Source organism: Anomaloglossus baeobatrachus, chromosome 2 (genome assembly GCF_048569485.1).
Source record: "Anomaloglossus baeobatrachus isolate aAnoBae1 chromosome 2, aAnoBae1.hap1, whole genome shotgun sequence".
Classification (NCBI taxonomy): Eukaryota; Metazoa; Chordata; class Amphibia; order Anura; family Aromobatidae; genus Anomaloglossus; species Anomaloglossus baeobatrachus.
In genome coordinates this window covers 312076697-312089495 of record NC_134354.1, presented here as the reverse complement: position 1 = coordinate 312089495, position 12799 = coordinate 312076697, and the positions used below count along the sequence as shown (strand labels likewise).

The window sequence follows — 12799 nt, the reverse complement described above, 5'->3', positions numbered from 1 at the left end:
GATGATATTGATTTCAATTAATCAGACACTGCCTGCATTATTGCAGTTGTGTATGTATTATTCAGAAATGTTTTAGGCCATGTGTGCACGTTGCGTTTTTTTCATGCGTTTCCGCAGCATTTTGAGCTGCACCGTTTTAATGCAAAATTGTATACGTTTTGATTTCCAGGCAAAGTCTATGGAAAATAGGGATTTCTTGTGCGCACGATGCTTTTAAAAATGCAGAGTTTTTGGTGTAAAAAATTTGTCAAAATCTCTGCGTTTAAAGAAGCAACATGTCAATTGTTTTTGACATTTTGGCAGCGTTTTGCTAACATTGAAGTCAATGAAAATTATCAAAACCCATCCTTAAAGAAATTTCTAGCGTTTTACATGCTTTTTTGACGCTAAACGCATGCTTTTTTGTCAAAATCAAAGCATGCGTTTTTGGCATTATAGTGAGGTCAAGAGGTTTACATTTGCCCTCACATCCATTCTGACTTTAAAAAATGAGTCAAACAATACTTTTACTTTATTTTGAACATAATTATTAAATCTCATTAATCATTTTCTGTAAATTATCATTATAGTGTTTGATTTAAAGGTTATTTATTTATTTTTTTTCATTTTTTTCCTACTGTTTGAATGTTCAAACTTTATTTAGTTGTGTATTTGTTTTGAAAACGCATCTCAATTTAAGCAATGAAAATGCATGTAAAACGCGGCAAAAACGCTATAAAAATGCTTGCGTATTTCCTGCGTTTTTGTGGTCAAAACCAAATTTGACAATGACAAATTCTGCCAGAGGATGCGTTCATTTCTGCAACTTACTAAACGCAACGTGCGCACATGGCCTCAAAGTTTCAGAGGATCTATACTTAACCCCTTAAGGACGAAGCCAGTTTTGTACTTAATGCCCAGGCCATTTTTTGCTATTTTGACCAGTGTCACTTTATAAGGTTATAACTCTGGAACGCTTCAATGGATCCCGGTGATTCTGAGATTGTTTTTTCGTGAAATATTGGGCTTCATGTTAGAGGTAAATTTAGGATGATTTTTTTTATTTTATTTGTGAAAAAATCTGAAATTTGACAAAAAAATTTAAAAATTTTGCAATTTTCAAACTTTTAATTTGTATGCCCATAAACCAGAGAGTTATGTCACACAAAATAGTTAATAAATAACATTTCCCACTTGTCTACTTTAGATCAGCGCAATTTTTTAAACATATTTTTTGGGGTTAGGAAGTTAGAAGGGTTCAAAGTTCATCGACAATTTCCCATTTTTTCAACAAAATTTACAAAACCATTTTTTTAGGGACCACATCCCATTTGAAGTGACTTTGAGAGGCCTAGGTGACAGAAAATACCCGAAAGTGACACCATTCTAAAACCTGCACCCCTCAAGGTACTCAAAACCACATCCAAGAAGTTTATTAACCCTTCAGGTGCTTCACAGGAACTAAAATAATGTGGAATGAAAAAAAATAAAAATTAACATTTTACCTAAAAATGTTGCTTTAGCACTAATTTTCTTACTTTTTCAAGAGGTAACACCAAAATTGGACCTCACACTTTGTTACCCACTTTCTTATGAGCGCGCTGATACCCCACATGTGGTCAGAAACCTTTGTTTGGGTAAATGGGAGGGCTGGGAACGAAAGGAGCAATATTTGAATTTTGGAAAGCAAAGTTGGCTGAAACAAATTGCGGGCACCATGTTGCATTTGCAGATCCCCTAAGGTACCCCCCCTAAGGTACCTAAACAGTAGGAACCCCCCTCAAATGACCCCATTTTGGAAACTAGACCCCTTAAGGCTTCTATCGAGGGGTATAGTGAGCATTTTGGACCCACAGGTACTTCACAGATTTTGATAACGTTACGTTGTCATATTGAAAATTGTCATTTTTTTCTCAAAAATGTTGCTTTAGCATCAATTCACTCACTTTTTCAAGAGGTAATTCCAAAAATTTGACCCCAATGTTTGTTACCCACTTTCCTATGAGTGCGGTGATATCTCACATGTGGTCTGAAACCTTTGTATGGACAAATGGGAGGGCTTGGAACGAAAGGAGCAATATTTGAATTTTGGAAAGGAAATTTGGCTGAAAAAGATTGCGGGCACCATGTCGCATTTGGAGGACCCCTAAGGTACGTAAACAGCAAAAAAAACCCACAAGTGACCCCATATTGGAAACTAGGCCTCTCAAGGACTTTATCTAGATGTTTGGTGAGTACCCTGAACCTCCAGGTGCTTCACAGAAGTTTATAACATTGAGCCATGAAAATAAAAAAATAAAATTATACCACAAAATTGTTACTTCAACCAGGTAGCTTTTTTTTCACAAGGGTAACAGGAAAAAAATCACCATGAAATGTATTGTGCAATTTCTCCTGAGTTTGGTGATATCTTATATGTGGTGGAAATCAACTGTTTGGGCACACGGCAGGTCTTGGAAGGGAAGGAAAGCAATTTGACTGCAAAATTGGCTGGAATCAATAGCGGACACCATGTTGCATTAGGAGAGCCCCTGAGGTGCCTAAGCAGTGGAGGTCCCCCACAAGTGACCCCATTCTGGAAAATAGACCCCTCAAGGAATTTATCTAGATGTTTGGTGAGTACCCTGAACCCCCAGGTGCTTCACAGAAGTTTATAATGTTGAGCTGTGAAAATAAAAAAAATACATTTTTACCACAAAATTGTTACTTCAACCACATAGCTTTTTTTTTAACAAGAGTAAAAGGAAAAAAAGCAGCATAAAATGTATTGTGCAATTTCTCCTGAGTATGCTGATACCTTATATGTGGTGGAAATCAACTGTTTGGGTGCACAGCAGGGCTCGGAAGGGAAAAAGTGCCATTTGACTGAACATTTGGCTGGAATAATTAGTGGACGCTATGTCGCATTTGGAAAGCCCCTAAAGTGCCTAAACAGTGGAGGTCCCCCATAAGTGATCCCATTCTGGAAACAAGACACCTCAAGGCTTTTATATAGGTGTATATTGAGCATTTTGAATCCATGAATACTTCACAGAATTTGATAAGCTTAGGTTGCCATATTAAAAATTTTCATTTTTTTCACAAAAATGTTTTTTTATCATCACATTTCTCACTTTTTCAAGAGGCAGCAACAAAACATGGACCCCACAGGTTGTTATCAATTTCTTGTGAGTGCAGGGATACCCCATATGTGGCCAAAAACCTCTGTTTGGATAAATGGGAGGGCTTGGAATGGAAGGAGCACCATTTGAATTTTGGAAAAGTTGAAATAAATTGCGCGCACCATGTCACATTAGCAGGGCCTCTTGGGTACCTATACATTAGAAACCCCCCACAAGTGACCCCATTTTGGAAACTGGACCCCTGAAGGATTTTATTCAGGAGTATAGTAAGCATTTTGAATCCACAGGTACTTCACAAAAATGTTGCTGCAGGAACAATATTCTCACTGTTAGGCTATGTGGCCATGATCCAGCGACACGGCGTCTAGTACACAGTGCCAGCCTTCCTGCAGAGATGTGAGTGTTGTCCATGGGAGAACGCAGCTGCCCATGCCCACGATTTGGGTTCAGGCTGCTGTGGACTTTAGTTCTATTCTACCTGCAGAGAACACTTGTCTCCGCAGCATAAATTGACATGCTGAGGCTTGGGAAGCTACACCACAGGTCGGTTTATGCTGCGGAGAAAAGAAGCACAGTGGGCATGAGATTTCTAAAAATCCTTCCACTGTGCTTCTACTGCACAACGCAGCGTTATGGATGCAGGGAAAACACTCTGCGCCCAAAACGCTGCAAACCCTGATTGTGGGCACATAGCCTAAAATGCTACAATGGATGAATGCATAGATGTCAAACAAATATAACGTCCCACCCCCTGCATATTCTAAGCTGGCACCCTTTAGTGCCTTTCATGAGGCACTAAAGGGTGCCTAGCCTTGTATTTAGCCCAAAAAGAAAAAAAAGAATTAAAATAAATGACGTGGGGTCCCCCCTATTTTTGATAGCCAGCTAGGGTAAAGCAGACAGCTGTAGCCTTCAAACCACAGTTGACAGCTTCACCTTGTCTGGTGATCAATTTGGAGGGCTCCCCAAGTTCTTTTTTTTTTAATTATTTATAAATAAATAATTAAAAAAACAAACAAACGTAGGGTCCCCCCAAATTAGATCACCAGCCAAGGTGAAGCTGACAGCTGGGGTCTGGTATTCTCAGGGTGGGAAGAGCCATGGTTATTGGACTCTTCCCAGCCTAAAAATAGCAGGCCGCAGCAGCCCCAGAAGTGGCGCATCCATTAGATGTGCCAATCCTGGCGCTTCGCCCCAACTCATCCCGCTGACCTGATGCGGTGGCAAACGGGGTAATAAATGGGGTTGATATCAGATGTGTAATGTCACCTGGCATCAAGCCCAGCAATTAGTTATGTCACGGCGTCTATTTGATACCAGACATAACTAATTGACAGTAATAAAAAAAAAAATTGACAGCAAAAAAAAATTTATTTGAAAAAACACTCCCCAAAAACATTCCCTCTTTGACCAATTTATTGAAAAGAAAAAAAAAATCGGGTCCTTGCTGTAATCCATTGTGAAAGTCCCGCGGCGATTCTGGACCTTCTATAATATGGGGGGCACATTCAGGGAACGTATCCCCCATTTTCTAGGAGTGCAGACCCTCCATTTGAGGAGAGTGGGTGGAAAGAATTTGCACCCACCCTCCCCGGGTCACAACTGCAGAGTGCGAGCAGCAGCAGCCAGCGTCTCTGAGTCAGACACAGAAAGCTGAGCTGACAGCCGCGCTCTACACATGTGACCGGCGTGCACTGTGAAGGAGGAGGAGGCCGCGGGGGATCAGAGCGGAGACAGGTACGGGGGAAACCGGGGAACACCGGGGTGGGAATAGGGGGTGACCTGGCAGGGCCTGGGGAGCAGGTTTCTGTCGTATGTGTCATAGCACATGCGACAGAAATCAGAGGAACAGGGTAAATGCGGCCGGCGCGCTGCTGTGCGCGCCAGTGTGCGCGGCGCAATGTTAGATTTTCCGGTGGAAGGTGGGGTGGGGGGACACTTTGGCGACACCGGGGGACCGGAGAGGACCGGGGGATGAGATTTATCTCCCATCTGACATGTTTGTTTATGCCAGATGGGAGATAAATGATTCTTTACCGACGCGGTCATTTACTGTAAGGTGATCATCGGTAAACGGTGTGTACCGGTGATCACGTGAGCGGGGACCGGAAAAACCGGCCAGAATCATGATCTCCAGGGTCTCAGCTATCCCCGGCAGCTGAGACCCCGGAAATTTTCCGACTCGGGGGGGGGGGGCGCTAGACCCTTTTTTCTGACCGCCGTTAAAAAGCGGCGGTTTGGAAGAAGTACCCTAATTTGTCGCCGTTAAAAGGCGTATCGGCGGTCGTTAAGGGGTTAAAAAGCCAGCCATGGTCTATGAGTCTTGGATGACTTATCTAGACTGACATGTCTCTCCTTATGTGTGTGTACATAGGGAGAGGCCTTTCAGTGTAAGAGGTGGGAGCAGAAGAAGCCACCGTGCACCTACCTGGACTAGTCATCCAAGACACAGTCCCTGGTCGACTTTTCAAAATATCTTTTATCATCTGCTGCAGCATTTCAGAGTAAAATGTAGCTGGCTGCAATAAAAAAAAAATCAAATCTGAATCTAATGACAGGTTTCTCTTTTAGGTCTTCTACTTGCCTTTTCTGCTTCTAGCAGCTGTCCTGTCAACAACCTTTGCATCTCTTCCTGCTGCTGTTGATGTTTCAGCTGCTCCTGCATTATGGCTTCTTCAGCTTTCTTTTGGGACTCCCTCAGAAGCTCAAGTTCTTTTTGCTGTCTCTCTTTTTCACTCTGAAGTTCAGCTAACCTCTGAAGCTCTTGTTCTCGTGCTATATGACGCTGTTCACGTTGCTCTCGCTGCTCTCGGCGCTTATTCTGAAGTTCACGATGTAAAGAGACAGACTCAGACTGTTGCAGACGAATAGCTGTCTGAATAGCTGCAATGAAATAAAGTTTCATTACAGTACATTATTACAGTTTGCTGTGAAAAGGTTCCAGTGTCCACATTATCAATGTCAACAGCGCAATATGACAACTTTGAAAGTGTAACAAATGAAATGCACATAAATAGCAGTGGATATGTCAATTGGTTCGTAAATTATATCTTACAGTAGTAATTAGAGCCTGCCAAGCAATTTATGCTGCTCAAACTGCGGGCTGCATGAATCGCAGCCTGGTTGCATGGTACGATTGCAGCCAGGTACATTATTTTCCTAAATAGTCCAGTGTTTCAAAGAAAAAAAATCTTTGAAGATATAGCCAAGGACCATAGCTTTGCCCCTGGTCATTTCTTAAAAGGCATTGTAGCAGGTGATTGACAGGTTTCTCAGTATTTAGACCAAACAGAGAAAACTGCTCATCATCTGCTGTGGTGCTGGATCAGTCTAAGCTTCAGATAGGATCCCCAGCCATTTAGTTCACCAGGTTCTTAGGTTCTCTATTTGCTTCATTTGAATAGGAGCGAAAATGCAGTACCCAGGTACTATATTCCAGCAGGCTATTGTCAGTCCCACAAGGACACGAAGTAGGCCTTAGATTTACATGGACAGTATAACTTTGTTTAACATTGCTTATTGGAACATGTCTGTCATGGGGAAGTACAGATGGTACAGGGGCTTCTAGGCTGACCCTAAGACTGAGGACCCTTTGCTGTCCCTTATCTCGACAGTAGACTTGATGGTAGTCAGGGTCGAGCCACCAATGTGGCCCTGTCTCCTGTTCAAGCCCTGATAACACCTCCCCTCACTCAGGGAGTGGGCTGGAAACCCAGTAACCAAAACTCCACAAATAATCACAGCCAGTGGTCAACAGAAACTCGATCATGCAGCACTCAAAATACACAGGAATGACAATATGTGTACAGTAGAGTAACAAAAAAATGAGGGAATGTAACGTGTAGCGCCCCTGAATACATCAGGGTGCTACAGGGAACTGCATCCTGTCCCCCAGGGAGAAGGGCCTACCCCCCGTGGCTCCAGGTTCCGAACAACGGTGTCACTAACATCCGCACTACAAATCCCAACCACACTTCACACTATGACCTGTACAGACACACCAGTGGATTGGTCAAGTTGGAGCACGGCCACCCACCTAGGGGTCAGACAGACTGGTGGGAGAGGAGACAGAGAGTCGAGTGTTAGCTATCAAAGAATGAGGAGCTGGGGAGTTGTAGCTCCCAGGGAGGCGACAGGTTGGGTCGCAGACGGTGGTCCGGGACCGGTAGCAGTGACATTGGAAAGGGGTGCAACGGACATAGTCTTTGAGGACTGTTGACATCAGCAAGCCCAAAAGAGCTTACCGGTACTGAGCACAGTAGGGTACAGGACTCTTCAGGGACGAGCTTCAGGTGCCTTGATAATTAACTGGGGAGGATAGTCTCTTTATGAACTTTCCCCAAGAGCTCAGAGATAGAAGGCATCAACACAACGCGGGGGATAGGGTTCTCCAAAGTACACAACCCATTAAAATCCCAAGTGCCAGCTATCAAGAGCACAGCTACACTACACATAGAGAGCGGGGCCACGAAAGCTTCAAGCAGAGGGGTCACAAAGGTCAATCAATTTGAGGCATGGCTCCAGACTTACCAAGTGACATCGGTGGGAGCGGGACCTGGACGGGCTCCCCCGCAGAAATTGTGGTACCTTGAGACTTTGGTTTACCATCTGCATGAGTGTCTGTTTATTCCACCTAATCCAGCACCAAAACTACAGCAGTGAGTAACTCGAACCCTGCACCCTGCTTTCCCAAGGCCAAGCCACCTGCTGACCAAACCTCCCCACTGTTCGGGGCCTTCTCTACCTGCGGAGGGACTGATACCCTGCTGCCCCACACCATCTGCCCCGGTACTCCTGTGGCGTCCCTGACCTGGTCAGGCACCACAGAGTATTGCATCCATGCTGGGGCAGTGCTTCCAGGTAATCTCCAAAGGCCAGGATGAGGTGCACACACAAACACATAGTGACCAGGTCTCCCACACTATTAGAAGGGACCCTTGGGTAGCCAGAAGGGGTTAACTTTCAATTCCCATCAAGGGGTGTGCCCAGAGGCTGGTTGCTAGGAAGCAGGGCAGACAGGAAGGGAAGGAGGAGCAAGCAGTCGGGAGCAGAGTGTTGAGGAGTGTGGAAGGGAGCAGAGGGTCTCTCATGCTAGCCAGGCCCTGCGGAGTGCAGTAGCTGAAATCGGGGGAGAACGGGTACCTGTGGGTCAGCCTGAAAGACACCCAGAGAAAGGTGGCCGAGTAAGGGGATCACTGGTATTCCAGCACGCAAGGGGAGACAAGTCCCCAGAGCAGACAGAGCAGACAGCTAATCATCCAGAGCTGCTCAACCTTCGGGTGGGGGTACTTCATGCCCTCACCACCACAACACAGAGTCCGAGCCCAAGCAGCAAGCAGGGGGCCCATAAGGGGATAGGGCCAGAAGCACTCCCACCAAGGTCTTCGCTGCCGGCAGACGGGCCAGAGAGGGGAGCAGGGGTCAGAAACAGCTTCCCTGGAGGAATCCTACCATACTTCATGTAAGGGGTCCTCCCAAACAAAAAGAGTGCAAGGAGGGCGAGTGGACAGCTACCCTCAGAACGGCCATCTGGGATTCTTGGTTCCACCTGGTTATCACAGTGTCGCCCGGGCATCTCACCGTAACCACCAAACAGTGAGTAAACACGTTAAAAGACTCCCTGGATTGTGTTTGAGTCATTCTGCGCCTTGTGGTTCCACCCACTCAAAACGGGCCCTGGGGCCAGCCCTACTCTCGGGGGGCCACACCATCTAAGTGCGCCTACCAATAACCCCAGGCGTCCCTTAACCTGCAGTGGCTGTCTTCTGACCGCAATACCGAGAGTGGCATCACGAAAATCCTAAAGAGAAGGTTCCCTACCTGTGACCAGACCATCCCACGTGGAGTCCCTGATAATGCACCTACACAACACCTGTGGGGCTTCACACTCCCTTCAGCAGAGGCGGTACTCCCCTTATCGTAACCCGCAGGTGGCGTCACGAACATTTATCCCCTGTAAGTACCACCTTACATTTGAGTGGCCGCAAGCCCCCGGGTCCGGAGACCCTCGAGCTACAGCAACCCCGGATCCGAGCAGTTCGCTGCTGCAGGGGCGGCACACCTCGCACAACAGGGGATCGCTCAAACCTCTCAGTAGCGCAGCACAAATCACCATAAACAGGAGCAACAACAAGGCCGGGTTTGCATAAGCTAATATAAGCATGGAAAGGAAGAAAGGCATGCTAGATATAGGAATGAGACAGCTGCTCATGGCAATCAGCAACCTGAGCACCCTACCAATCTGTAGGGATTAACTCCTGCAGAGCTGAAGCCCAGTGAACCAGAACCAGCCAACACTAAGCTCTGGCTAAACACTCCACTAACCTCAAGATGCTTGTCAGACTCTGCAGCGTGAACGAAGTCTGACACCACAGTGCCAGCAGATGTGCACAGAGCTGAACGTCGCATGACAATATCACTGTGAATTATGAACTTACAATTAGAGTTGAGCGGATCGGTCATAATCTGGGTCCGGCGGATCCGGATTGGGTTGCCGCCGAAGTCCAGATCCGACTCGGAATCCGTGGCAATGTAAATGAATGGGGAGCCGGATCCGGGATGAGAGGAGAGAGGGAGTGAGGAGAGAGGGAGAGAGGGAGAGAGGGAGAGAGAGAGAGAAAAAAAAAAAAAAAAACCCGGATCCGGGTCATGCACCCCGAATCCCGGGTAGTGGTCGGACTCGGATCGGGCGCTCAAACCGTGCGGATCCGGATTTTGCGGATCCGGGTCCGCTCAACACTACTTACAATTTAACTTTAAATACAACTTTTGTACACAAATAAAAGGAGAATGGTCTTCACTGCTCCAAGCCCTATTTCTGATAGCTCTTGCACGTTACCAGCTCTTGACGTCCCACACAACCTGTCTTAAACTGTGTCCTCCTTCAGGTCTGTGTCTAGCACCACCAAACCTTCTTTGGCTTCCTCCAGTCTGGGCTCTACCCAGCTTGACATCAACTGAGTTTACGCCATTTCAGTGACAGACCACACCAAATGCTGCAATCTGTCACTAATGCTATCCCAGCCTTCTTCATCATGCGCTAAAAGTCTCTCAGTCATCTCAATATGTACTTCCAGTAATAATCTCCATGCTTTGCTCATGGACTCAAATCCCAGGTCTAAAAAAACAGGCAAAGAGCATTTTTTTTTCTTCAATTCTTTATGTAAGTTATTGGTAATGTGCCCCTTTAGCACTAAACCGTTCAATTTAATCATATTATCCCAGTCAACACTATTAGAGTGGTGCAGCACTTCAGTAGTTACAACACACTGTTTAATATTAGGCTATGTGCGCACGTTGCGTCCTGACCAATGCGGAAAAGAACGTACCCTCTGGCAGATGTGACGCTGCGCGTTGACAAAAAGAATGCATCCAAAACGCATGTATTTTGGATGCATTTTGCATGCATTTTACATGCGTTTTGGATGCATTTTTGTCAGTGCATTCCCCCGGCAATTCAGCTCTGCTACATGTCCACTGACAGCAGACACAGACAGAGTCAGGCGATGAGAATGAACTCGGATGAACTGCACCCGACTTCATTGTCATCCCGCGGCTCTGTCTCTGTGTGCTGTCATGAACTCAGATGAATCTCCGAGGTCAGTGCCAGGACACAGGAGTCCGCAGCAGTGACGTCAGAGCTTCACCCGATTTCACTGACATCGCGCGGCTCTCGGTGTGTGGCAGCCTGATTTGCGGTCACACATGAAGGACTCACCTGTGACCGCAAATCCCCTGAGTGACTGCAGTGAGCCGCGTGATCAGCTGTGCTTTCACTCAGGTTACTCGCGGCCACAGCTGCAGTCCTCCACCTGAGAGCGGTGGCTGCGGGTAACCTCAGTGACAGCACAGCTGATCGCGCGACTCACTTCAGTTGCTGCATGGAGCTCACAGGAGCGGCGGTGTTCTACTGCCGCTCCTGTCAGCTTCTGATGTAGCAGAGCTGGAAGCGTCGTGGGACCCTTGCGTGGATTACGTCGGACATAGAGGTGTTTTTTGAGGGATTAATAAAGTGGTGAAAGAGGGGTTTTTTTTGTCTTTTATTCCAAATAAAGGATTTTTTGGATGTGTGTGTTTATTTTCTTTAACTTACAGGTTAATCATGGAAGGTATCTCGGGGAGAAGCCTGCCATGATTAACCTAGGACTTAGTGGCAGCTATGGGCTGCTGCCATTAACTCCTTATTACCCCATTTGCCACCACACCAGGGCAATTTGGGATGAGCCGGGTAGAGTCCCAGGACTGTTGCATCTAATGGATGCGGCAATTCCGGGCGGCTGCTGGCTGATATTGTTAGGCTGGGGGGCTCCCCATAATGTGGAGCTCCCCATCCTGAGAATACCAGCCTTCAGTCATGTGGCTTTACCCTGGCTGGTATCCAAATTGGGGGGGGCCGCACGTCATTTTTTTTTTTTTAATTATTTATTTTTTTAACTGCTCGATATAGACACGCCCACCGGTGGCTGTGATTGGTTGCAGTGAGACAGCTGTCACTCAGCGTGGGGGAGTGGCTGACTGCAACCAATCATAGGCGCCGGGGGGCGGTGGAAGCAGGGAATACGTGATGGATTAATGAGCAGCTGGCATTTTCAAAAGACAAGCCACCACAGTGTGAACGCCGTGAGGTGCCGTGCCTCCAACTCCACCCAGACTCCACACAAGCAAAATCAGAAAATAAGCCTTAGTACCTAAACAGCAAACAACAAGTAAGTGGAAGCAACCAACAGGGTTCAAAGACAAGACTAATCTGTAATGAGTCCAGGTAGAAAGAGAAGGTTAGGCAGGTTGTGGGTTTCTACTTTTGCAGCTAGGGATGTTTCGGTTTGTTCAGGAACTAGTAGGGGTGCAGGTGCAGCAGCTGTGAGATGGGATGTGAGATGGGATTAAGCTCCACTTCACTCGTTTAGGATTGCATATGTGCACAACAATATTAATGGCATTGGTTACGAAATATTTTTTTTTTTTTCCAAACAATTTTTATTGATTTTTCAAATTTTATACAAAATCATTGCAGAAGAAATGTGGTTACCAAAGAAGAAAAAAAAAACAAAAAAAACCCGTACATTTGTTGCCAAAATATGTCAAAGAGAGGGGTAATACCCCAACTTATTATTCCAATCTATTTCTTGTTTCACAATGGTAAATAACAAGCCAGTATTAGAAAGTCTAAACGTAACACATAGAGAACATATCCCTAAACCCCCTTGTCATTCTCTAATACGTCCAAAATCAATGTCGAGCCTTGTTCTTACTGTGGCGTCTCTCTTTCGCTCTTCCCTCTAGTCCCCGCTAGTTAAACCTTAATTTCCCCAGACTTCCCTGGATTTCATTTAGAAGATACCACTCCGTCTGCCTGAAAGGTGTCACCAAATTGTTTATTTCTTCCCGTGAGGGATGGGTTTCTATAAAGGTTTTCCATCTCCCAAAGAACTTGGTAGTCTTATTGTCTTTGTCTCTTTCTGCTTCTAGTTTCTCTAGCCTCAAAAGGTTATGCAGTTCGCCAATAACTTCCCCTGGAGATGGAGCTTCCTCCTGTATCCAGTGCCTTAGTATGCATCTTTTAGCTATCATGGCTATGTCATGTATGATTGCAAATGTCTTTTTGTCCTGAGAGTTCAGTCCCCCTCTAACGCCCCCCTCAAAGGAGTGAAAAATCCACACCATTAACTCTGGTTTGTAAAAAATGTTCCATGTTGTCT

General features: G+C 45.8%; 1 protein-coding gene across 2 annotated transcripts in view; it reads right to left on the bottom strand.

Annotated features, from left to right (window-relative positions):
- The window catches only part of DEF6 (DEF6 guanine nucleotide exchange factor), an 817872-nt gene that overhangs the window by 283456 nt on the left and 521617 nt on the right, over positions 1–12799 (bottom strand). For both annotated transcript variants that reach the window (XM_075335891.1, XM_075335890.1), the window contains exon 8: positions 5686–5984. In XM_075335891.1, coding sequence (XP_075192006.1) covers positions 5686–5984 — 299 coding nt within the window. The remainder of the gene's footprint in view (positions 1–5685; positions 5985–12799) is intronic.